Source organism: Phascolarctos cinereus, unplaced genomic scaffold (genome assembly GCF_003287225.1).
Source record: "Phascolarctos cinereus isolate Bilbo 61053 unplaced genomic scaffold, phaCin_HiC Scaffold_4;HRSCAF=312, whole genome shotgun sequence".
Classification (NCBI taxonomy): domain Eukaryota; kingdom Metazoa; phylum Chordata; class Mammalia; order Diprotodontia; family Phascolarctidae; genus Phascolarctos; species Phascolarctos cinereus.
In genome coordinates, this window is record NW_027555847.1 from 12,983,583 (window position 1) to 13,006,200 (window position 22,618).

General features: G+C 43.1%; 1 protein-coding gene across 6 annotated transcripts in view; it reads right to left on the bottom strand.

Moving 5' to 3' along the window:
- Positions 1-537: 537 nt before the first annotated feature.
- The window catches only part of ERC2 (ELKS/RAB6-interacting/CAST family member 2), a 1,023,879-nt gene continuing 1,001,798 nt past the window's right edge, over positions 538-22,618 (bottom strand). For 5 of the 6 annotated variants that reach the window (XM_020970639.2, XM_078152062.1, XM_078152065.1 and 2 more), the window contains one exon: positions 538-3,923. In XM_020970639.2, the coding sequence (XP_020826298.1) occupies positions 3,804-3,923 (120 nt within the window). In that variant the 3' untranslated portion in view covers positions 538-3,803. The remainder of the gene's footprint in view (positions 3,924-22,618) is intronic. The other variant, XM_078152063.1, reaches the window with a different exon arrangement.

Genomic DNA, 22,618 nt, shown 5'->3' on the forward strand with positions numbered 1-22,618 from the left:
ACTGGGGTAGGATGCAAACTCACTTACCTTTTTCCTTTCTCTCTCTCTCTCTCTCTCTCTCTCTCTCTCTCTCTCTCTCTCTCTCTCTCTCTCTCTCTCTTTTTTTAATTCCTGCTGTGCACCCGGCTGGTGCAGGAAGTCCTATGAGGTAAGAAATTCCTGCCTCACAAAAGTTGCCTTTCTAAAAAAAAAAAAAAGGAACATAATGGAAAAGGCGACCAGCCTAGCAGGCAAGACACAAAAGGTCAGCCTGTGCTGGGAATTTCATGCCTCATGGCTTTGGGTCAGCAAAGTACCCCAAAACCAAATGTTAACGTTATTGAATGCTGAATCAGGGGTGAAGTTTAGCCCTTTCTCAATTCCCAAACTGGCTTCGATGGATAAGGAATTCCTCTGCAGTCATCTCAAGGTCCCTTCTAATGAGAAGGCAAGTTGGTGGGCTGGGCAACAGTGGAAAACTTTTCAGGAAGCTCCATGATAGCTCAAGCCTAGGAAAAATGCAGCCAGGATTTCTCTGCATTGGAATGAATCACTCACTTCCGAAAGAAAGAAAGAAAGTTTATTTCATGGGTAGAAACAAGGTGATCAGCACAGCACTTCTCATACACGAGGTCACAATGCTATGGATTCTACACACCTTGCACATTACAGTTCTACAGGACGTTAAGTTACAATGACTTGTCTAATACATGCCCGTGGGTAATTTCTGAGAATTCCTTAATTGGTTCATATCGAGGTCCTTAGCCACATGTCAGTGCTACAATCCACATGCCACTCACTTGAAGAAATTATCACAAGAAGCACTATGAAATGAGGGTCTCAAGGAAATGGAGAGATACTGACCCATCGGTGCAGCACATCATGTTCAAACATCACTCTACACAAAAACATCGCAGATATAGTGCATGTCAACATGTTGGCGGTCTTGGCATAAACACTGTTTAAAAAGGTAATTGAAACTCACTTTCAAACAAAAGTCATGTGCATTTAACGTGCATACTGGAATACGTAAAATTTCATAAATACAAAATCAAGACTGTCCATTGAAATTAAAGAGGCTATGAGTTGCAGGCCTGACTCTGCATGAAAGGTAGAATGATTTTACATAAGTGTTAGCCAAAAAACATTTGTCTGTTTTTAACATCATTAAAACTTCAGGGGGAAGCCTACTTAAGGTTGCTCAAATCCAAGATTTTCCCAACATCACAGTGTTTTGTTTTGTTTTGTTTTTTAAACCCAGAGTCTATTTGTAATATATGAAAAGCAATCCCATCCCACCCACCCCTGGAACATCATAGAATGTTACATGGAATGGGAAAAGATACAATGCTAGACAAAAATGGGACCTTTTAGGGGGACAAAACTGGCTGTCCCCATAAAGTCATTTTTTTTAATCAATAATACTCTTACCAACAGAAACAGGGCCAAAATACCCTTCCCAAACAATAAAGAAGTGTGACAACATTGGCACATACATAGAAATAGCTAACTCTACAGATTTGTTCTGAGGACCCTATTTTCCCCTAGTTTATTTTCTATTTCAAGTATTCAGTTGCAAAGTGAAGGTAGAAACCTGATTGTAAGAGACACCTGGGTGCTGCACCTGAAGAGGACAGCCCAGTGGGTATAGGAGAGACATTTCTGGTCTGCATTTACAGATAGATTTGATACCTTGCCAGAGAACTGGGCATTTTTTGTCTTCGGCAAAGATCTAGAATCCCTTTGATAGATAAAGGACAAACGTTTTAAATATGAATGTAGTTGGATTACTTGGGTGACACATAAGCCTTACACGCTTCATGAACTTTCCAAAGACAACCACCCAACCTGGAACGAGAAGCTCATATCCCACGAGGGGCTTCCTACCCATGAGCAAGGATGGGATAGCTAAAATGGCTCTCCCACCCCCCCCTGCTCCTTGACAAAGAGGCTTCTGCCTTTTCAATACCTCACTCACTCACAAAGGATTTCAAGTGTTTTAATTGCCCCCAACAACCTTACAGAAAGACCATTGACTAAAATCAGGGCAAGACTTCAGGCGTATCAGTTTTTGAATCCGTTTCCATGGGAACAATTAAAAAAAAACCAACTATAATTATTAAGGCCACTCATGCTTAAATCCAATGTTTGTCCCTTAAAAATTCTGCTATGCATGTCCTACTCACATCCACGTGGAAAAAAATGTCTTTTCTTGACAAGAAAAATAGGATGGATCAATCTCACAGCTGAACTTTTGCACATGTTCACCAGACTTTTTTTGTGAGCTTTATGAAGTTGTTAGAATCATTTTTTGTTTTCTCCCTCCCTCCAGTGTGAGTTTAACTCTCTCTGGTGCCACATCACTATGTAAAGACCAGAAAATTTGGCCTTTTCTCCCTGTCATGTGCTTTAAATAATGACTGCACTTCACGTATGTATTTTGTAGAGCTATATACAGAGACACAACTTTGAAGAATGTCGCTCCTCCTCCTTGGGGTGTTTTCTTGTTGAATGTTTAAGATGCACTGGAATCCATGTTGGAGACTACATTTTTTCATCAAAATTAAAAACAACAACAACAACAACAAAAAGAATCCTTTCTTTGCAGAAGGTCAAATGTGTACACTGTTTTCATGGAACTTGTATCTTGAAATGTTCAGGAGTACCAGCTTTTATATTAAAACATTGATATGTAACTGGATGAGAAAAGTCTGAGGTTCCATCCTGGCTCATCTGTATGGATGTCACCAGATTTGTATGAACACATATGTGGACCCCTCATGCTTTTGTCATGCCTTGATACATGAACAGTGTAGACTAAATCAGGTACGATGGGTTTTCAGATGCCCCGTTCACTGTCAGAGACACACTACCACCATGTTTTCATCAGGCGAGTTCTTGCCAACAAGCTCTAATCGCATGATTATTTTCAAAAATTGATTCCATTTCCAACCTGGCCCAGAGCTAACTACTAGTTAGTGATAATATAAATATACGATTATTTGAAAAACAGGTTAAAGAAACAGTGGAGGGTAAAGGCTCATTTTGTTTGTTTGGTTTTTTTTGCCTTTGGCATTCAGGTTTCTTTGTTCAACAGTCCACATAGCTGGGGAGATGAATAGTGCTGACTCCATTCAATACAGCTCACTTAGGCTTTTTCTTTCTTTCTTTCTTTCTTTCTTTCTTTCTTTCTTTCTTTCTTTCTTTCTTTCTTTCTTTCTTTCTTTCTTTCTTTCTTTCTTTCTTTCTTTCTTTCTTTCTTTCTTTCTCTTTCTTTCTTTCTTTCTTTCTTTCTTTCTTTCTTTCTTTCTTTCTTTCTTTCTTTCTTTCTTTCTTTCTTCCTTCCTTCCTTCCTTCCTTCCTTCCTTCCTTTCTTTCTTTCTTTCTTCCTTTCTTCCTTCCTTCCTTCCTTTCATTCTTTTTCTTTTTTTCTTTGATAATCTGATGCATTTGAAATGACACTATTGACCAAATTAGCATAGTCATTGGAGATGAAGTTAATACATCTAAACAGAAATTTTATCACACAATTAAACTTTGGTAGTATTAAAATTTATCAAATGGCATTGAAATAACTCAAACTGAACATTATTAAGGAATGAGAATTAGGAGAGGTGGTCACATTGTTAACCCCCAAGCTCCAAAACAAAACAAAAAATAATTCATCCACTCTGAAAAATGAAGGCTGTGTCCTGTCCATCCACTCTACTTTTCTGCTCTTGAACAGAATGGACTTTGCAAGAGACAAGACGAGATAAGGCAGAACATATCCAGTCCTTAGGTCTTGCATCAGACAGCAAAAAAGGAACATTCATCTTCCATTGCTATGACCCCCTCCATTCTGGCCATCGTGAGGGAGGGGTGTGGGATCCTCTGCAATAGATTATCAGAGCATTTTTGCGGGACAGTATCTTCTTTCTCCATCCAGCCTCTCTGTCAGATAACTACAATAAGAAAAAAAAAGGCGTTTAGTAGGAGAAATAATACCAGTCATGTCAACAAATGCAGTGATCTGCTCTATGACAGACTTATCTGTGGGGAGTGAAAAGTGGAGATGGCTTAGTGTGCTTTTGGGGTACTGGGAAAAGAGTCAGTAGGGAGGAGATCAGCCAGAGCCCATTGGAAATTAACTGATACTGGAGAAGATCTCTAGGAAACTGTCTAAACCTCGTAGGACATAGATGATATTCTTCAAAAAGTAGATAGTGTAGATTCATTGAGAGAGGGTGGGTCCTGGACTGAAGATGTCCATAGTGACAAGTTGGCAACAGTTATGTAGTGCATAGTCTCAGAGAGTTGCCTAGAGCTTGGATTCATATATATTTTTTAAATACCAGAGAGCTTAGAACTCATATTAACATTGACTAGGCAGAAGAATGGTATAAAAGAGGCTGTACTTGACTTCTAGCTCTGCTACTCACTTCAGCCAATCAATCGGTCAACCAACCAACATTTCTCAAGTGTCTGAAATTCAGTAGGCACTATGATAGATGCTGGAGATGCTGACACCAAAATGAAGCCGTCTCTGCCTCCAAGGAGCTTACATTCTATATGTCAGTCATTTATCCTCTATGGATTTCTGTTTCCTCATCTGAAAAAGGAGAGGTTGTCCAGAACACTTTCAAGATCTCTTGCAGCACTGAATCTATCAAACTAGGAAACTGACTATATGAGTCTTCAGGTAGTCATCAAACATTTCTTGAACACTTTACTAAGTGCCTGCTAAATGTCAGGCACTGTGTTAGGTGCTGGCAATACAAAAAAAGGGGGAAGGGAGACAGTCTGTGCTGTCAAGAAGCTCACACCCTGATGGAGAAGACAACATGCAAATGACTAGGTACATACTTAACATACCCAGGAGTGGATGCAAGGTAACCTGAGAAGGGAAGGCGAGACCAAGAGCTGCAGTCCAATTCACCTAAACTTGGCAAACAAACCTACCCATGATCCCCTACAGACGATCTAGCACACCTGGTGTCAAACATCCAGATGAAAGAAATGGAAACCTTCAAATGTCTGAGTGCTTGTGATAATGGAGTCAAAGCACCCTGATATTCCAGTTCATTTTTTAATTATGGAGATATTTGGGGACATGTAGTCCTGTTACCATTTAGGCTCGAAGGAAACCGCAGATTCCTACTATGAAATAAGGATTTACTCTTATAACTGCAGAGGTTGGTGACTTACAAAGGCATCTCCCCCAGCATTTATATGATTGATTTGTGTCCTTGTATCCCCAGGACCTACCATTGTACCTTGCACATAGTAGGAGCTTCATCAACGCTTGCTGATTGTTTGGTTGATTGATTAAACTCCCAAGAATTGTTGCGGTTTATGAGACTCTTCAGTGCCCGGGGAAGGAAAAGGTATTCAGGGAAGAAACATAGCCATGAAAACAGCTCAGTCATGTCGAAAGCACGTTCAGCATTTTCTGATCACTGCTGACTAATGAAAGGCCAATGGCTTTGAATGGCAGGGCAGTTGTGTGGCCATCATTAAACAGCCAATCTGAGATCTGCATTTGGATGAACTCTGCTAATTCCAACTCTTAGGGAATGGGTATAACCTTTCAGGTTAAGAACCCTTGAATTTGGGGTGAGGGGGGAGAAGCTGCAGAGCAGGAGAGTGAGGGAGTATTGGAAGCAGATCGCGTTACTAACTCTGGCCCATAAAATCTTGGCAAACTTTTTCTTGAAATGAAAATTCAAAGTCAGAGCATGCATTCTGTGTTGTGAGTTCTGCATACTTTTCATTCTTCTGTGCATGAAAAGTACCTTAATCATCTTTTCAAAGGATTGACAGAAATATTGAAGCAATAGGGACTGGAACTATGATTTCATTAGTATAGGGAATTCCCAAGTGAGGAAACTCCTTCTACCAATATAGGCAAGAACTTTCTCTGCAACATCTACTGATACACTGAATGACTGAAGTAATCAAAATGCCATGGGCATTTAAAAAAAAAAAAAGGAAATGGGTGGGGGGATGAGAGGAAATTTGTGTTGGGAGAAGGATAGAATCATCCCAGCCAATTTCTACTATCTTTTCTTGAAGATTTTCCAAGATAAAGTACCAAGGAGCAAGCATTTATTCAGTTGCAAAACACATACCCATACACACACAAACACATGGAGATCTCAAATAAAGCAGGGCTGGTGATGAGAGGATGCCCAGGCAAAAGCCAACCAGTCACAGCATAACTGAATAATCCTCTCCTTTTCCTTCATCCCAAGGATCACATGGCCCAGAACAAAGGCCATGCCTATCTGGTGACACAGGGTCTAGGCTCAGAAGACCAAGGTCTTGGAGCTGGAAGGGGCTCAAGAGGTCCTAATCCAAGCTCTTCATTTTATAGAGGAAGAAAAAAAGACCTGCAGAGGCCAAAGTTCTTGTCCAACATCAGATGTCTAGTAAGTGACAGGATGTGAATCTGATCCCTGATGCTCTTCCAAAAGGTCCATTTTTGATACCATCCCACTGCCCCGGTCATCCTGATCTATCTCTTGCCTTTGGGCCTAGATGGCTCTGGAGGAGATTGTGAGGCTAGTAACCTTGCACATCCCTCCTTCACTTAAATCCAGTCCACTTGCAAGTCATGGCATCACCTTTCTGGTGCCGTGGAACCCTTCGAGAACAGGGGGCAGCTAGGTGGTGTAGTGGATAGAGCACCGGCCCTGAAGTCAGAAGGACCTGAATTCAAATCCAACCTCAGACCAAACATTGACACTCATCAGCTGTGTGACCCTGGGCAAGTCACCTAACCCTAAATGCCTAAAAAAAATCGAGGACAAACAAGAACAACTGCTTGACCTAATTCAATCCGTGCGCCCTTTCATTTAGTACTAGAAGAAACCTTAGATTCCATCAAGGGAGCCATCAATCAGCCAATAGTTATCAAGGGCCTACTATGAGCCAGCAACTGCCCTGGGTGCTGGAGATATAAATACAGAGTAAAATAATCACTGTTCTCAAGGGGTCTGCATCCTAATGGGGAAGATAAGTCTCTCTATAGAATTCTAAATAGAATATAATAGAATTAAAATATCACACATATGTACAGAATAAATATGAAATCATGCTTGTATCCTCCCAACCTTGAGGTTGTCTTCGACTTCTCTATTTCCTTTATTCCACATAGCCAATCAGCTCTTAGATCTTTATACATACATATATGTGTGTGTGTGTGTGTGTGTGTGTGTGTGTGTGTGTGTGTATACATATAATATATATATATATATATATATATATATATATATATATATAATATATATATATATATATATATAAAATCTACCTACCAGCCCCCATTCTTCCATATCTGGCCACCACCCTAATCCAGGTTCTCATCACTTCTTACCTGTGTTACTGAAATGGCTTCCTAATGGTCTCCCAACTAGTCTTTCCCCTTTTCAATCCATTTTCCACATAGGTGCCAGAATGATTTTCCTCAAACATAAGTCTGTTCCTATAGGGCTTAGTAAATTCTAGTGGCTTCCCACTATTTTTAAGATCAAAAACAGAGAGCATTTCAAGTTTTTCATAACCAGATCTCAAACCACCCTTCCAGCTTTATTTTATGTTACTCTTTTTCATGCACCCTGAAGTCTAGACAAACTATCCTTCTGGTTGTTCTTCAAATACAGTATCACATCTCCAGTTTTTTTGCCTTTGTACTACTTGCTGTCCTTGATTGCCTGGAACACCTTCCTTCCTCACCTCTACATCTTAGAATCCATTGCTTTCTTTAAGGCTAGGCTGAAGAAGCCTTTCCTGCCCCACCATCTGCTAGTGCCTTTCCCAACAATAGCTTATATGTCTTTTGTACATTCTTTATATACTTATATATGGACATCGTCTCCTCTACTGAGATTGTAAGCTCCTCAAGGTCAGTGGCTGGAATACAGGAAGCAGTAAAGAAATTCTTGTTGATTTACTGATCTAATTCAATCCCTTATTTTACATGGGCAAATAAGGTAAGTGAGGACCAGAGGTACAGAGACTTCAATTCAACCAGCATTTATTCAATTCCTTCTGGGCACAAGGTCCTGAGCTAACCACTGGGAATACAAAAGACAAAAAGTCAGCACTTGCCTTCAAGGACCTTATATATTCTACTGGAAGGATACAGCTTAAAAACAGAAGACATGCTTGGGAGGTATTGCAACTTCTGGGTACATTGATTCACCTTCCTGGGATTCAGATTCTCCATCTGTCAAATCAAGGAGTTGAGCTAGATGACGTCCAATGGTGCTTTCCAGATTTCTCTCTATGATTCTGTGACCTCAGTTTGAAGCCCAGCTCTGTCACTTAAAACCCGTGAGATTGAGAGCACGTTATTAAACTTTCTACACCTCAGTTTCCTCATCTGAAAAATGAGGGAGTTGAATGAGATGGCTTCCAAGGTCTCTTCTATGTTTACATCTGTGATCTTCTGAGCCAGGTTTTAATCCCAGTTCTGCCATTTTTACTTTTGTGACATTTGTGACATTTAAAAATAAATGACAGGGTCAGTCATTTAAGCTCTCCAAGCCTCAGTTTCCTCATGTGTAAAATGAGGGGGTTGAACAGATGATCACTGAACTGGCTTTTAGTTCTCGCTCTGTAATCCTATGATGAAATAGGATACCCCCGCTATTCCTCAAAGGTGGCTAATACATTTTTTGTATGGTTTTCGTTGTCTAATCTGACCAGGTGGTGTACATTTCTTTCCTTTTTCCATATTTTTGTTTTCTGACCGTGATTGAAATACTTCCATTTGAAGACATTCCTGGAAGCAACCGTGCGACAAGCTCCCTAGTTGAGGGGAATATAAAAAGTGTGGTATCGCACAAATATCCTTTCTGATTGTTTTTCTTTAGAATAAAGACACCTGCCCAATGCTTGCTGTCTTCTCCAGCCACTCAGTGCCGGTTACAGTGATTTGCAGAAACAGGCTGGGAGAAAGGGCCCTTTGGTAAACACAAAGGGGGTAGACGGGAAACTGTTTAATAACAGTAGTAAAAAGCGGGCTATTTTTGACATCTGGGTTAATGTCCATTATGTCCCATATGCTTTCCAAATGTGTGTAGCCTGCCCCCAGATACAAAAACAGATACCCATTCACAGAGGCGGTGGCGGCCAGCCCCCTGCCTAACTGATTGCACATGGTGCCGACATGAACACAGGCTGGCCACTGATAGGGTAATTAACAAAGGCCTGCCACAGGACGGATTGGTTATTCTGAGGAAATGGCGATCCTGCAAAGCTCTTCCATCAGGAGACTCCAGGCTGAGGAAAACCCAATAGGGCCATTCCTGTTCCTAAAAAATCTATAACCCTACATCTGTGTTATTGCTTAGCATCTTTTAAATGTAGTCTAAATGGATTTCCAGTCTCCTCATGAAGATTTATTTATTATTGTTCTGAGCAAAGTAGCAACAAATTACATTAAATCATTTAATTTTTTTGTGAGGACCCGCCACCTTGAAGCCATAATTCAAAAATATGAGTGGAAAGCAATAATTTTCTATTGAGAGTGGTCTCCTACCATTGGATGGCACCTGAGAATAGAAATGTGACTCTGTAAAGTCCTGGACCAGTGGGTCCTGGTGGTCCTGAGGGGTTATTGCTTCAGCTCCCATGAATGGAGCAATGTGATGTTTACCCTCCCTCGGAGGTAGATGGCAGTGAATAGGATGAGTCTCATGGTTTTGTGGGGAAGAAAACTGCACTCTGGAGAGGTGAAGTGATTTTCCCAGAATCACTTAACTAGTCATTTCCAGGGAGAGGTTGCACACCCAAGTCTTCTGTTTCTAGGAGCTCGGACATTCCATCTAGAATACCAAGCTGCCTCAATTCAGTAGCAACTATATCATAACAGGAGAGATGCTAAGTCATATTTGCACATGAAGCCAAGGAGTTTCATCAATGAGGCTGAGTGGCTGTATGTCATTGAGGGGCAATATTGTATTTCCAGAAATTCAAAAAATAATGCAAGAAGTCCTCATGGAACAGTTTGTAGGATGCCATTTTGGACTGGATCACTCCTACTCCCTTCAGGAGCACTTTTGTGATATCCATCCACCAGGTGGGCAGAATGGAACAGCCATAGGCTGGCCCAGGGTCCAGTTTCCAATCAACACGGACCTCCTAATTCTAGCACTAGTCTCTGCATTAGCCAGTTGGCATTAGGTAGCATGGACCGCTCTTTTTTCTCTTGTCTCAAGATAAGACATCTGCTAGGTTCCAACCCAGATTTTGATGCATTAGCTGCATTTCTTGGTGATGGTATAGTTGTTTCTTTAAAATGTAGGCTGAATAGAGAGGTGTTTAGCTGAAATTTCCCCTAATAACCTTCTTTAATCTGAGAGAGACCCTAGAGACCCTTCTTCTTCTGCATCCTTTATCTCCATATACTGCTAAATGATAAATACGGACTTCCTGGTGAATATATGCACATATGTGTGCATGTACACGCATCTCTATGCACATGTGCACATAGATATATGATTTCATTAGGGAGAGGAACTCCCAATGTGAAAACTCCCTCCATTTTTGTGGATCTGTAACTTGAATTGCCTGAGTCAGTCAGTCAGTCAGTCAGTCAGTCAATAAACATGGATTTAACTCTTACTATGTTCTGGACACTATACTAAGCACTGGGGATACAAAGAAAGGCAGAAGATAGCCCTTGCCCTCACGGAACTCATAATCTGATGGGGAGATAGCAGGCAAAGAAACTACGTACAAACAAGTGATATGCAGGATAAATGGAACCACGAGAAGTAAAGTGACTTGCCCAGGGTCACAACTAGCATGTGTCCTGGTCAATCCTTCAAGTACTCTGTGAATGGGAACTAGGGTAGACAGCATCGTTCTACAGAGGAAAGAACAGGAGATTTGGAGTCAGACTTTGTTGTTCGGTCATTTGTGCAGTCATGTTTGAGTCCTCATGACCCCATTTGGGCTTTTCTTTGCAAAGATACTGCAGTAGTTGGCCATTTCCTTCTCCAGGTCATTTTACAGCTGAGGAAACTGAGGCAAACAGGGTTAAGTGGCTTGCCCAGGGTCACACAGCTAGTAAATGTCTGAAGCCAGATTTGAACTCAGGAAGATGAGTCTTCCCGCCTCTAAAGTCTGGTGCTCTATCCACTGCGCCAGAAGCAACTGGATTTAAATGCTGGCTTTGTCAACTTTTTAACTGTGGGACCTCTAGCACGACACTTAACATCTCAGTAAAATGAGTGGAATGGCCTCCCAAGACCCTTCTGGCTCTGGATCTGGGAGCCCTGATCTTAAGGGAGGTTACCTCTGGGGGGCTCATTTTCCTCCTCTGTACAATAAGGGAGTTTGACTTGACAGCCTCTAAGGTTCCTTCCAGCTTGAAATTTATCATTCTATGATCTCCATCCATATCCATTATGCTATATTTAATATGGATGTGTTTTTAGCAAGGAATGGCCATATACCTACCACTATAGGATATTTTATATGTATATGTGTGTGTGTGCGTGTGTATATATTATGTATATATGTATATATATATGTGTATGTGTGACAGAGTATATAATAAATGATATATATAATCTTATTCACATATGTGTTCACACATGAACAAAAGGAAAACTCATATATCACATGCACGCAGTGTGCCAGGCATCATATATGGATATGTAGCCTACCTAGAATCTCTGTATACATCTACACATCAATGTGTGCATGCACCTAGGCACACACAAACATATGAATGATTTCATAAAATAAGTCCCTGCCTGTTTCCGAAATGTTGTCCACCCTCCTCTGCCCCACGCTGCTGTGCCAATTTAAAAGTCCCCAGGAAAAAAAAAAGGTACAACGAACTAATGAAAATAAGGAAAACGTAACAGCTTCATCAGCCTCGAACCAGAGCCTCCGCCACACGGAGATGCCAAGACGGCCAAGACACTTGCCGAGTTAAGTGAAAAGGTAAAAAGCTCGTTTAAATTTATAGCATTCCTTCAGTGTCCCTCTAGGAGCCTGGCCATGAGCCAGGGTTCCTTGTTAAAAATTTGTTAAACGTGTTTGGCATTAATGCAAACACAGAGTGCTCATTTGTTACGAGGTCTATCGGAATGCATTCATTGAAGGCAATGAAGTCGTTACTAGAAAAGAAAAAAAAATGTTCATTAAGTCCATTTAAAAAATACAATGATGTATGCAGCACATAGCGATGGCGCCCCAGTGGCTATATAAATATCTGACAGAATAACCACAAGTTGTGTTTGGTTTGAAACTGGAATCTTTGAAAGAGAACGAACAGAACAAAAACGGGTTTTGTTTGTTGTCAAAACTGATGTTAGCCTTTCTTGTTTGGAACAGGTCAGAATCCCCGACGTTGGTCAAAGTGTTCTCTCCATCTCCCATCATCGAAACACAGGGGTTAAAATCATGCCTAGGGAAGGCTCTGGGTTCACATGGGAGGAGGGGCCATGGTCCTTCTGACATCCTAGGAGGGAGGTTGAGTCAACAAACACCTCCACCCCCCCACACACACACATACACATACATACACACACATACACACACATACACACACATACACACACACACACACACACACACACACACACACTTTCTTGAAGAAAAGCTCTGATGTTCTTCAGAATCTCTTCAGCAGCTGGGATCCCTAGTGGACTTGTAATTGTCGGATGCTATTGGATCACATGGGGAGGCAAAACATTCTCCTTTAATCACAGGGCGAATGGAATTCTAGAAACAAATAGCTGCAGCCTTGTTTACAGAAGGTCAGCCTTGATGTCCCTGCCCACACCCCTTGCAATGTTCCGAGGAGTTGTCCGATGGCGATTCCCTCATCTGGTGCAGGGGCACTTCGGAAGGGCATCTACTGCAGACCTTGGGTGAGGGAGTGCATTACATAATGCATCATCTGGATTTGGGGAATATTTTGCTGGAGAGATTACAATCTGAGGTGAAGAGGGAATATGACACAGTTACAAAGAATGCTTATCACTTTTGCACGGGACTTAGGAGTTTGATTTCGCATGCTTACCTCTAAGAATGACCTCCTTAGAGTCACTTTCCTCATTCCCCTTCTAACAAGGTTATGTCATAATAGCTAATAATTATAATAATAACGTAGGACTTTAAGGTTTCCAAAGCACTTCACAAATATTATCTCCGTATATACTCGCAACAACCTTAAGAGGTAGGTGTTATTATCTCCATTTTACAGATGGAAAAACTGAGGCAGACAAAAGATAAGTGACATGCCAGGGTCTCATAGCTGGTGAGTGTCTGTGGCAGGATTTCAACCCAGGTCTTTCTGACTCCAGGCCCAGCACTCTATCCATCGTACCATCCACCTGCTAATATAGATGGCAGCCATGAAGGTGCCTAAAGCCTCTTCTGGTCCTTCTAGACCTGTGGATGACATAATGATCCTCCCACTCGATTTGAGCCTTAACTCTAGCTTCCATTTCCATTCTGGCTCTAGGTAGAACTGGAAAGGAACTCAGAGGCCACTGAGTCCTGCCCCTTGATTTTACAGGTGAGAAAATGGAGGCACAGGATGATGAATTGATTGGCCCAAGGTCACACAGCTCAGAGGCAGCACTGGAAGCCACATCCTTCTGACTCCAGGTACCCGGCTTTCCTCACTACATCACACTCCCTTTCCTAATGAGCCAGAATAGCACTATAGATCAGAGCTCCAAGTTTTATTTCACACGCAGGGCACCAGAAGAAGAATTCTCAGTTAATTGATAGCAGAAACCCACTCCCGCCCCACTCCCAAATCCATTTCTTTTTGAGGTGTCATTTTCATTTCTAAAGTGAAACTCCCTTAAGGATTTTGCTTTGCAAAAAAGAAAAGTGGTCGTTGCCATGTTTTTTTGTTGATTTGAATGAATGACAAGACTATTTCGAAAAATGTGGCTTTGCTTTTGGCCCAAGACAGGTGAGGGAAGCACAGCCATGACGCTGGAGAGAAATGTAGGCTCTGTCTTCCTCGGAGGCCGCCAGGGAGCACCTGGCCAGTGCAGCTGAGAAAGCTGGAAAGAGGCTCCAGGAAAGCCCAGGCAACGAAGGGAATTGGGCAGCTGGGACTCTGATGGCAAAGGTTCCCCACAGGACCCCGAAATCCATCAATGGCAGGAATTAGACCAGGAGGTCAGAAGAAGCCCTTCCTCCTCACTCTGGTGGAATGCCATTTACTCTCAGGCTTGGGGCTAATTAAGGGGGCTTTTTTTTTTTTTTGAAGATCAAGGTTTTGTGAGTTTCTGCTCCTTAATAACATGGTTGGCCTGTCTGCCACCTGGGACCAGGCAAGAACTCACTCCTTTTCTCCCTCCCTAACATCAGGCACTGCCTTAGGCCAGTACAAGCGCAGGCAGGAAAGCCACGGGGATGCCGCCTCTGGAGCAGCTTAACCTCTTGGCTGCCAAGGCCCTGCAACCAGACTGGGGAACAACCCATGAAAGAAAGGCTGTACCTCCAGCAGCCACATGGTCCCTACTGGAGCATGCAGCACAAAAGTGAAGCCGGGCACTTGGGGATGCCCAAAGAATGATTTCTAGGTGTAGAAACGCATAGGCCATCTTTTGAAAGCTGGAAGTGACTTTGAAGTCCATCCTGGACAACTCCTGAATTTTACAGATAAAGAAAAGCAGAGATGTTAGCTCAAGACCATGGACCCAGAGCTCAGGAGCAGGAAGGGACTACACAGGACATCCATTCTGACCAGCCTCATTTTACAGCTGAGGTCTAGAGAGCTGCAATGGCAGCTGGTGCCAGGGGAGAGTTTGAACCCAGCTCCTCTGACTCTAAATCCGTGTCTCCGTCACCTGGATGCAGCGTCTCTGAGGACAGAGGCTTCTTGGGAGAGTTCTTCAGAGGGATGACCATTGATGGCTTTGTTCATTGTCTTTCCTCAGGCTTGGGAGATCTGGGAGCACTTCTGTGAGGAAGGAAGGAAGGAAGGAAGGAAGGAAGGAAGGAAGGAAGGAAGGAAGGAAGGAAGGAAGGAAGGAAGGAAGGAAGGAAGGAAGGAAGGAAGGAAGGAAGGAAGGAGGGAGGGAGGGAGGGAGGGAGGGAGGAGGGAAAGGAAGGAAGGAGGGAGGGAAGGAAGGAAGGGAAGAGGGAAGGAAGGAAGGGAGGAGGGAAGGAAGGAAGGAAGGAAGGAAGGAAGGAAGGAAGGAAGGGAGGAAGGATGGAAGGAAGGATGGATGGAAGGAAGGATGGATGGAAGGAAGGAAGGAATGAAGGAAGGGAGGAAGGAAGGATGGAAGGAAGGATGGAGGGAAGGAAGGAAGGAGGGAAGGAAGGAAGGAAGGAAGGAGGGAGGGAGGGAGGGAGGAGGGAGGAAAGGAAGGAAGGAGGGAGGGAAGGAAGGAAGGGAAGAGGGAAGGAAGGAAGGGAGGAGGGAAGGAAGGAAGGAAGGAAGGAAGGAGGGAAGGAAGGAAGGAAGGAGGGAAGGAAGGAAGGAAGGAAGGAAGGCAGGCTGGCTCAATCAGGTCCTGATCTTGGATGTGGGGATGTGTCCTCGCCTGTGGGGCCTCCCACCGGGACCTTGTGGCTGGGGGCCAGGTGTTGCAATCCATGAGTCATGGCATTGGGTGCTTCCACCAGCAAGACAAGCACACTGCAAAGCATCCAACCCACAGCGACTAGGGGAGAGCCCAGACAGGGAGGGATTGACGCTAGCCCTCTGCCTTGTTGACACATGCTGTCCCTGGCCGGCTGCGGTGAATGAGCCCATTACAGTCCCCAGTGTGGCCACAGAAAGCTCAGTGAGCTCCTGTTCCATTTCTAAATGTGGGGTGCAAGCTGACCATGAGGACTGACCCAAATGAGGCAACCCAATGTGCCATAAACACTGTCACCATTGTCTGCAAGGCAAAATCCATTTTTAAACTACTTATTTTGGGCAGATGGGGGCCCGGGTGGAGGCTTAAATTTGATTCACTATAGGCTAACTTCAACAGGGTGCTAATTTCTTTCTCCTTCTCTGGACAAACAAAGCTCCCCTCCCCTGGCCCCCTCCCCAAGAGCTTTTGAACAGAAAAGTGCTTAAAGAAAGTAACCAGGAATCTGTTGCCCATTGGAGTGGTCAGTCCGTCCCTTTGGTGGATCCTGGAGGTACTGAAGTCCCTAGCCTTCAGCCTTTTGGGAAGAAAAAAAAATAAACTATGCAAATTCCACCTCTTTTCAGCCGAAGAAGTGGAGTGTGAAATGAGATTGAAAAGAACACACACAGAGGCCACTGAGATGGAACGGGTGAGTTTCAGACATAAACGTAATTCGTGTTTATGGAACAAAGTGAGATTCACAATCATATATAGTGCTGAAGGAATGGATTTTTTTTAAAACCCTGAGGTAGCTAAAGAAATACAAGAGCATACATGTAGAATTGGAGGGGGCTCTGGTCCAGCTCTGTCATTTTACAGATCAAGAAACTGAGGCCCAGAGAGGTTAAGTTATTTGATTCAGATAGTACAAGTAATCAATTAATGACCAGAGGCAGAATTTGAACCCAGGTCTTCTGCTGACTCTTTCAATCTATGCTGACTCTTTAATAAAAGAAAGTGTGTATTTATGCATGCATATATATATATATATATATATACACACACACACACAATACCTACATGTCGATATGTCTACATACATGTACATATATGTATGTCTGGATACATACTAGCATGTGTGTATATATACATGCGTGTACATACAAATACATATCCATATTTGTTGTTGCAACCCAATGTTGGAGTCTCCCTGTTTCTTAGCAAAGGATAAAAGTGCTTCAGTATTCACAAGCCCTGGATGTACAGATTCTTCAGTGAGCATAATCAGCACCTGCACACTCCCTGTCACATCATTTCCATGTTGGTCTCCCCACATCGAGGTATTTTGTGTTTGATGAATCACTCCTAAGTAGAAAGGGGGAAAATGTGTCTGAAGCATTCTTCCCAGCCGTCAACTTTCTTTTCAATAGGTTCAGCATCTTGTTTTCTGAGTGATTGCAAAGTCATATTTTGTGTTGGAGAGTTTACTGGAAGAAGTCTATCCAGAAGCCCCGAGCAATATATCTTAACATCATAATTTCATTTAGGAGGAATGTAATGATTCCTCATTTGTCATTCTGAGGTGGAGAGAGTTGTCTGGAGGATATCAATCTCTGGCTTCTAGGTAACTGATGGGATATTCACATGTCCTCCTGACTTGGAGTTTGCTTTCTCAGTTGGGGAGAAGTTGGATGCTAAACAGATTACCCAGCTAGGTTTTATCATTATGGGCCTAATAGCAATCCATTCCTTGGCTGAACTGATATTAAATTAAAGTCCCCCCAAATTACAGCCTGGACATGTGTTTCTACACTGCTCCCATGCCTCTGTTCTTTTCTTGGGTGGGTTTGGATTAGACTCCATGACCTGTTGCCTTCCGGCCAAGGACTTGCCTCTTCCACATGCAATCTCAGAGGGTCCAAGGGTCGACAGATCAAGCTACAATGGGTTTGTCATCCTCATTTGATTTTCCAGCCTTGGGTCTTTCATGTAAAATGAGGGTCCATCCCACCCCACCCCTATCCAATATGGGCAGAAAAGGGTAAATCCCAGCCTGACCATTGGCATTCGGTTGAAAAAGAATCTAGCCCTTGAATTTTATCATTAGAGACCACATGACATCTAGGCTTCTGTGCATACCTCCCTGCTCCCTCCCTACCCCCCTTAAGTTTTGGAGTCAAGTGGCCTGGTTTTAAATCCTGCCTCCCTAGCCATGTGACCTCTGACAACTCACTTAACTGTTCTGAGCTTTTGTTTCCTCATCTGCAAAATGAAAGGGTTGGATGAGATGACCTCAGAAAGTCCCTGCGGCTCTATGGCTCAGGGATAGTTCTGCTTAATGAATAGAAATTACAGAGAGTCAGATCTAGGCTTGGTAGAAGAGAAAGAAATCCTAATCATCAATCACTATGCATCAATTAACCCTTCACCATGTGCTGAGCACGGAGGATAACAAGATAGGCATTGAACAGCCCTGAGCCACAGGGAGCTTACACTTATTCTGGCAGGGCTCATGCGCTTGGAGCCTTCCAAAACTTTCACAGGATGCCTTAGGAGAGAGTCATCTCCCAATCATTGGCGGTCCCCAAGCAAAATCTGGATCGACATTATTTGTTAGGCGCATTATCGTAGGGATTCTTTTGGGAGGAGAAAGAGAGGCTGAATGGAGGCTGCTCTGAGAGACAGGAAGGTTTGAGTTCAAGTCTTGCCTCTGAAACCTACTGGCCATATGATCCTGGGCAAGTCGCTTAAACTCTCAGTGCCCCTAGACAACTCTCAAAGACTCTAAGGTGCAGTGAAGGTGCCTAGCTGCTTTGGGAGAGGGAGTTTCCTCATCTCAGAGACCCTTAGAGCCAAGAAATCACAGATCCGTCCTTAGGAATGTAAGTTGGACAAGATAGCTGCTAAGGTCCCTTTCAACTCCAAAATTCCATCATGTAACCAAGCTATATAGTACTCAGTGGGACTCGGTGAAATCAACTTTGACTAAGTTAATGTTGAAGATGCTTCCTTCCAGAGATCGATGGTAACACCCGCCAGGTGAGCCACAAATTTCTTACTTAGAAATCAAAGCGGCTTCAGATGGAATTCTTTCATCTACTCTTGTTCCTGAACATTTTGAAAATGAAAAAAGGGAAAATGTAGCCACATAATACGTGAACTCATTCTAAGTTCTTCTATTAAGATGCAAATTTAGAGACCGTGTAACATAGTGAATGGAAGACTGGCCTGGGAGTCAGAAAGACATGGGTTTGAATCCCACTTCAAACACATACTAGGAGTTTGACTCTGGGCAGGTAATTTACCCTCTCGGTGCCCCCAGGCAATCTTCTAAGGCCATGCTAACGAGGAGTTACCCAGCCACACTAGTACCTCCCCACACGGATATAATTGGAAGGTTGGGAAATAATCACCACCATTTGAATAGAATGAGACAGAGCCCCTCTAGCAGGCTGGGTGGATTCCTTGGGACAAACAAGGTGGTCATGGACAAAAACTGCAAGAGATGGGCAGGCACCGATAGGTTGAAATCCGAACCGAGGAAGGCAAGACTATAGCCATGAGATCACAGATCAATCTGAGGATGGGATAGGTCACCTTTGAAATAATAGGACCCCATCATTCAGTGAGATCAGATAGGAAAGGCACTCTGCAAACCTTACTATGATTGTCTGTTGGTGAAGGGGATAGAGAGGTGGTCTGAGAGTCCAGAATGGGTGGATGGATGGATGGATGGATGGATGGATGAATAAAAAGAAAAGAAAAGAAAAGAAAAAAGCATTTACCAGGTGCTTACTATATGCCAGCATGGTGCCAAGTACCGAATTAACAAACAGAAAAATCATCCCTGTTCTTAAGGAGCAGCTTACTCTCTAATGGGAAAGAAAACATGTATGGTAAAAGTACTGAGAAGACCTGGCTTCTACTCCTGCCTTGGACCCTTCCTGGCTGTGTGACTCTGGACAAGTCACTTAACTTTTCTGTGCTCTAGGCTATTCATGAAGACACAAAGTCACAGAGAAGATATTGGTCTGTTTTGTTAGAGGGAGTTTCTCACCTAACAAAGACAGAATCACAGGTTCAGGTTTTTTTAAAGCTTTTTTTTTTTTCTTAGTTTTCTTATTAGCCACACACCCAGGAATTACGGAGTGCCTGGGAACCAAAAAGGAATCATAATAATAATAACCACTTTCATGTATGTAACACTTTAAGGTTTGTGAAACATTTGACATATATTATCTCATTTGAGCCTCACAACAACTCTGAGAGGTTGTGCTATTATTATGCCCATTTGACAGATGAGGAAACTGAGGCTGAGGCTTTAAGTGACTTGCCCCAGGACCACCCAGCTAGTTTAGGAGGCAGGATATGAATTCCGGTCATTCTGATTCCACATCCAACCATCTGTCCACTTTCCACCCGGCTGCATTGGGTCTTTGGAACACTTCTAGGTCCAGTGCTAAGTCCTAGTACAGTTTAAGGAGTGGGGTTGTATATGCCCAGGATATCTGCCTTTGCCCCATCGGACTCTAAGCAGGTAGGATAGTCTCAGGGCTCCATTCAGGGTACGAATGCTCAGTCACCTCCAACCCTCCTTCTCCCTGAGGTCCTCCCGTGGGCATAGGAACCTCTGCCTAGTATCCTTCTAGCAGAAGTTTTCTGTTTTCCTTCCCTTACTTTCTAGCTCTTTGCTGCACATTCAAGCTTCATTTCCTGTGACAGGTACACACATAGATGCGAAGCCTCAGGAAGAACATCTACATTGTCACGGTTTAAGCCACCAGAAGGAGCAGTTGCTGCATATTTTTGGGAGGTGAGGCCCCCGTTGTTGGATCTGGAAAGGCAGGATAGATTTCCTGAATTGCTCAGAAACGGGGGCCAAAAAAATGATATATCTCACATTCTTTCACAGCTTGTTTTGGCCAAATAGAGAAGGGGAAAGAAGTTACAATTTTTATTCTTCGGCAGGCTGAGCTGTTAAATCATGCACGCACCCAGCCTGAGCCAAAGGAAGAGATCCTGATGGAAATTAAGCTACAGGAAATCTGGTGGTCAGGTTTGCTGGTTATTTCAGGCCTTTAGAAGAGAAGCATCTTTATAACAAAGGGTGTCTTGAAGAAAATCTTAGCTCTGGAGTCAGATCACTGGGTTTGAATCTTCAGTCTGCTACTGTCTTGCGCTTGCATTCCTAGGTCAGGCTATGTGCCCTCTCTGGGTTTTTGTTTCCTCCTCTGGAAAATGAAGACATAAGATTAAGTGATCTCCTACAATCACAGAGCTGGAAGGGACTTTGAGACTGTCCTTTTACAGATGAGGAAGTATAAGCATAGGGAGGGTAAATGATTTGCTCAGTGTCACATGGCTAGGAAGCAGGCAGAGGAGGGGTTTGAACCCAGGTCTTCCTGACTCCATATCACTGCAATGCATGGTTTCTACAAATCCTTCAACCTCTCTCTGCCCCAGCTTCCTCACACCTAAGGCGGGAATCATCATCATCATCATCATCATCATCATCATCATCATCATCATCTGTACATAGGCTGCGTGGAGGCACAAGTGAGACAATATTTCTAAAGCACTTTGCAGTCCTTAATGTGCCGTGTCAAGGTCAAGTTCTTATTATTCCTCTCTCAGGGCTATTCCCATTCTAAATCCTGTGATCAGAAGAGTGAAAAAGAAATGAAAGAAACACACTCAGAGGAAGAGAAAGTATTGTATGCAGCATCCTCTTTTTGGGTCAAAATCAAGGATTAAGCATTATGGGGAAGAAATCAATTTTTTAAAGCCCTGGGCAAGGACCCTTTGCATTTCACGTCAATTTGGAGCCAATTTAATAACCATTGTGGCTGAGGAGCATGGCTGGGCCTCCTTAGGGAATCGAAATAGCAATATGGTTATTGGCATGCTGAGGACAAAGGATTGGTTCCCAGAGCTTTGGGAACTATTTTCCTAACACAAAATCACATTAAAAAACAAAGAAACTCAAACTCTTTCCCAGTGATTCTGTAAAATCATAAATTTTGGAACAATCTAATCTAATGAGGCAGCTAGGTATAGTAGTGGATAGAATGCCCTGACTAAAGTCAGGAAGACTCATCTTCCCGAGTTCAAATCCAGCCTCAGACGCTTAACTAGCTGCATGACTCCAGGCAGGTCACTTAATCCTGTTCTCCTCAGTTTCTCCATATATAAAGTGAGCTGGAGAAGGAAATGGCAAACTACTCCAGTATCTCTGCCAAGAAAATGCCAAATGGGGTCACGAACAATTAGACACGAGTGAAAATGACCCAACGACAGTCTCCAAGAAGATGCATGGAATAGTGGAGAGAGATCTGGCCTTGGAACCAGGACAACCAGAATTTTCTGGGAACCAGAAAAATCTTCCTCCAAAACCTGCTGGCTGTGTGCAATTGGGCAAGGCACTGAAACTCTCAGGGACGATGTTGATGATGATGATGATGATAAGGAAGACAAAGACAAGGACAGTGATGATGGTGATGATGATGATAAAAAGGACAATGATGAGGAGGAGGAGGAGGAGGAGGAAGAGGAAGACAGTGATGATGATGATTATAGCTGGGACTTACCCAGCACTTCCAGGTTACCTCACTTGATCCTCCCAAAACCTTATTCTGAAGGTGCTAACGTTGTGCCCTTTTTATAAATGAGTAAACTAAGGCAGAGAGAGTTCAACACAAGCCCAAAGTCACATAGCTAACATCTGAAGCTGGATTTGAACTCAGGTCCTCCTGACTCCAAGTCTAGCACTCTGTCCACTGGCTACCCAGCTGCCTCTCATGGTGCTAGACAAATCTCTAAGATTATAAGTTGTATTGGAGGGGTCACCTGCATTGGTAGAGGGAATTTCCTTACCAGGAGATACTGACATGAATGGGGTCACAAGGTTAGTCCGCATCCCCACAATTTCAGAAGAAGCAAAGTCACAAGAAAGATATATGGTGGACATGTATTCCTAGTGATGAAGAATTATGGTACATGGGTTCCAAACTATTTTCATTTTTGAGGATGTTTCTATCCCAGGGTCATATGAAAATATTTGTAAAGTTCTCAGCCCAGAGCTTGGCACAAAGTAGGTT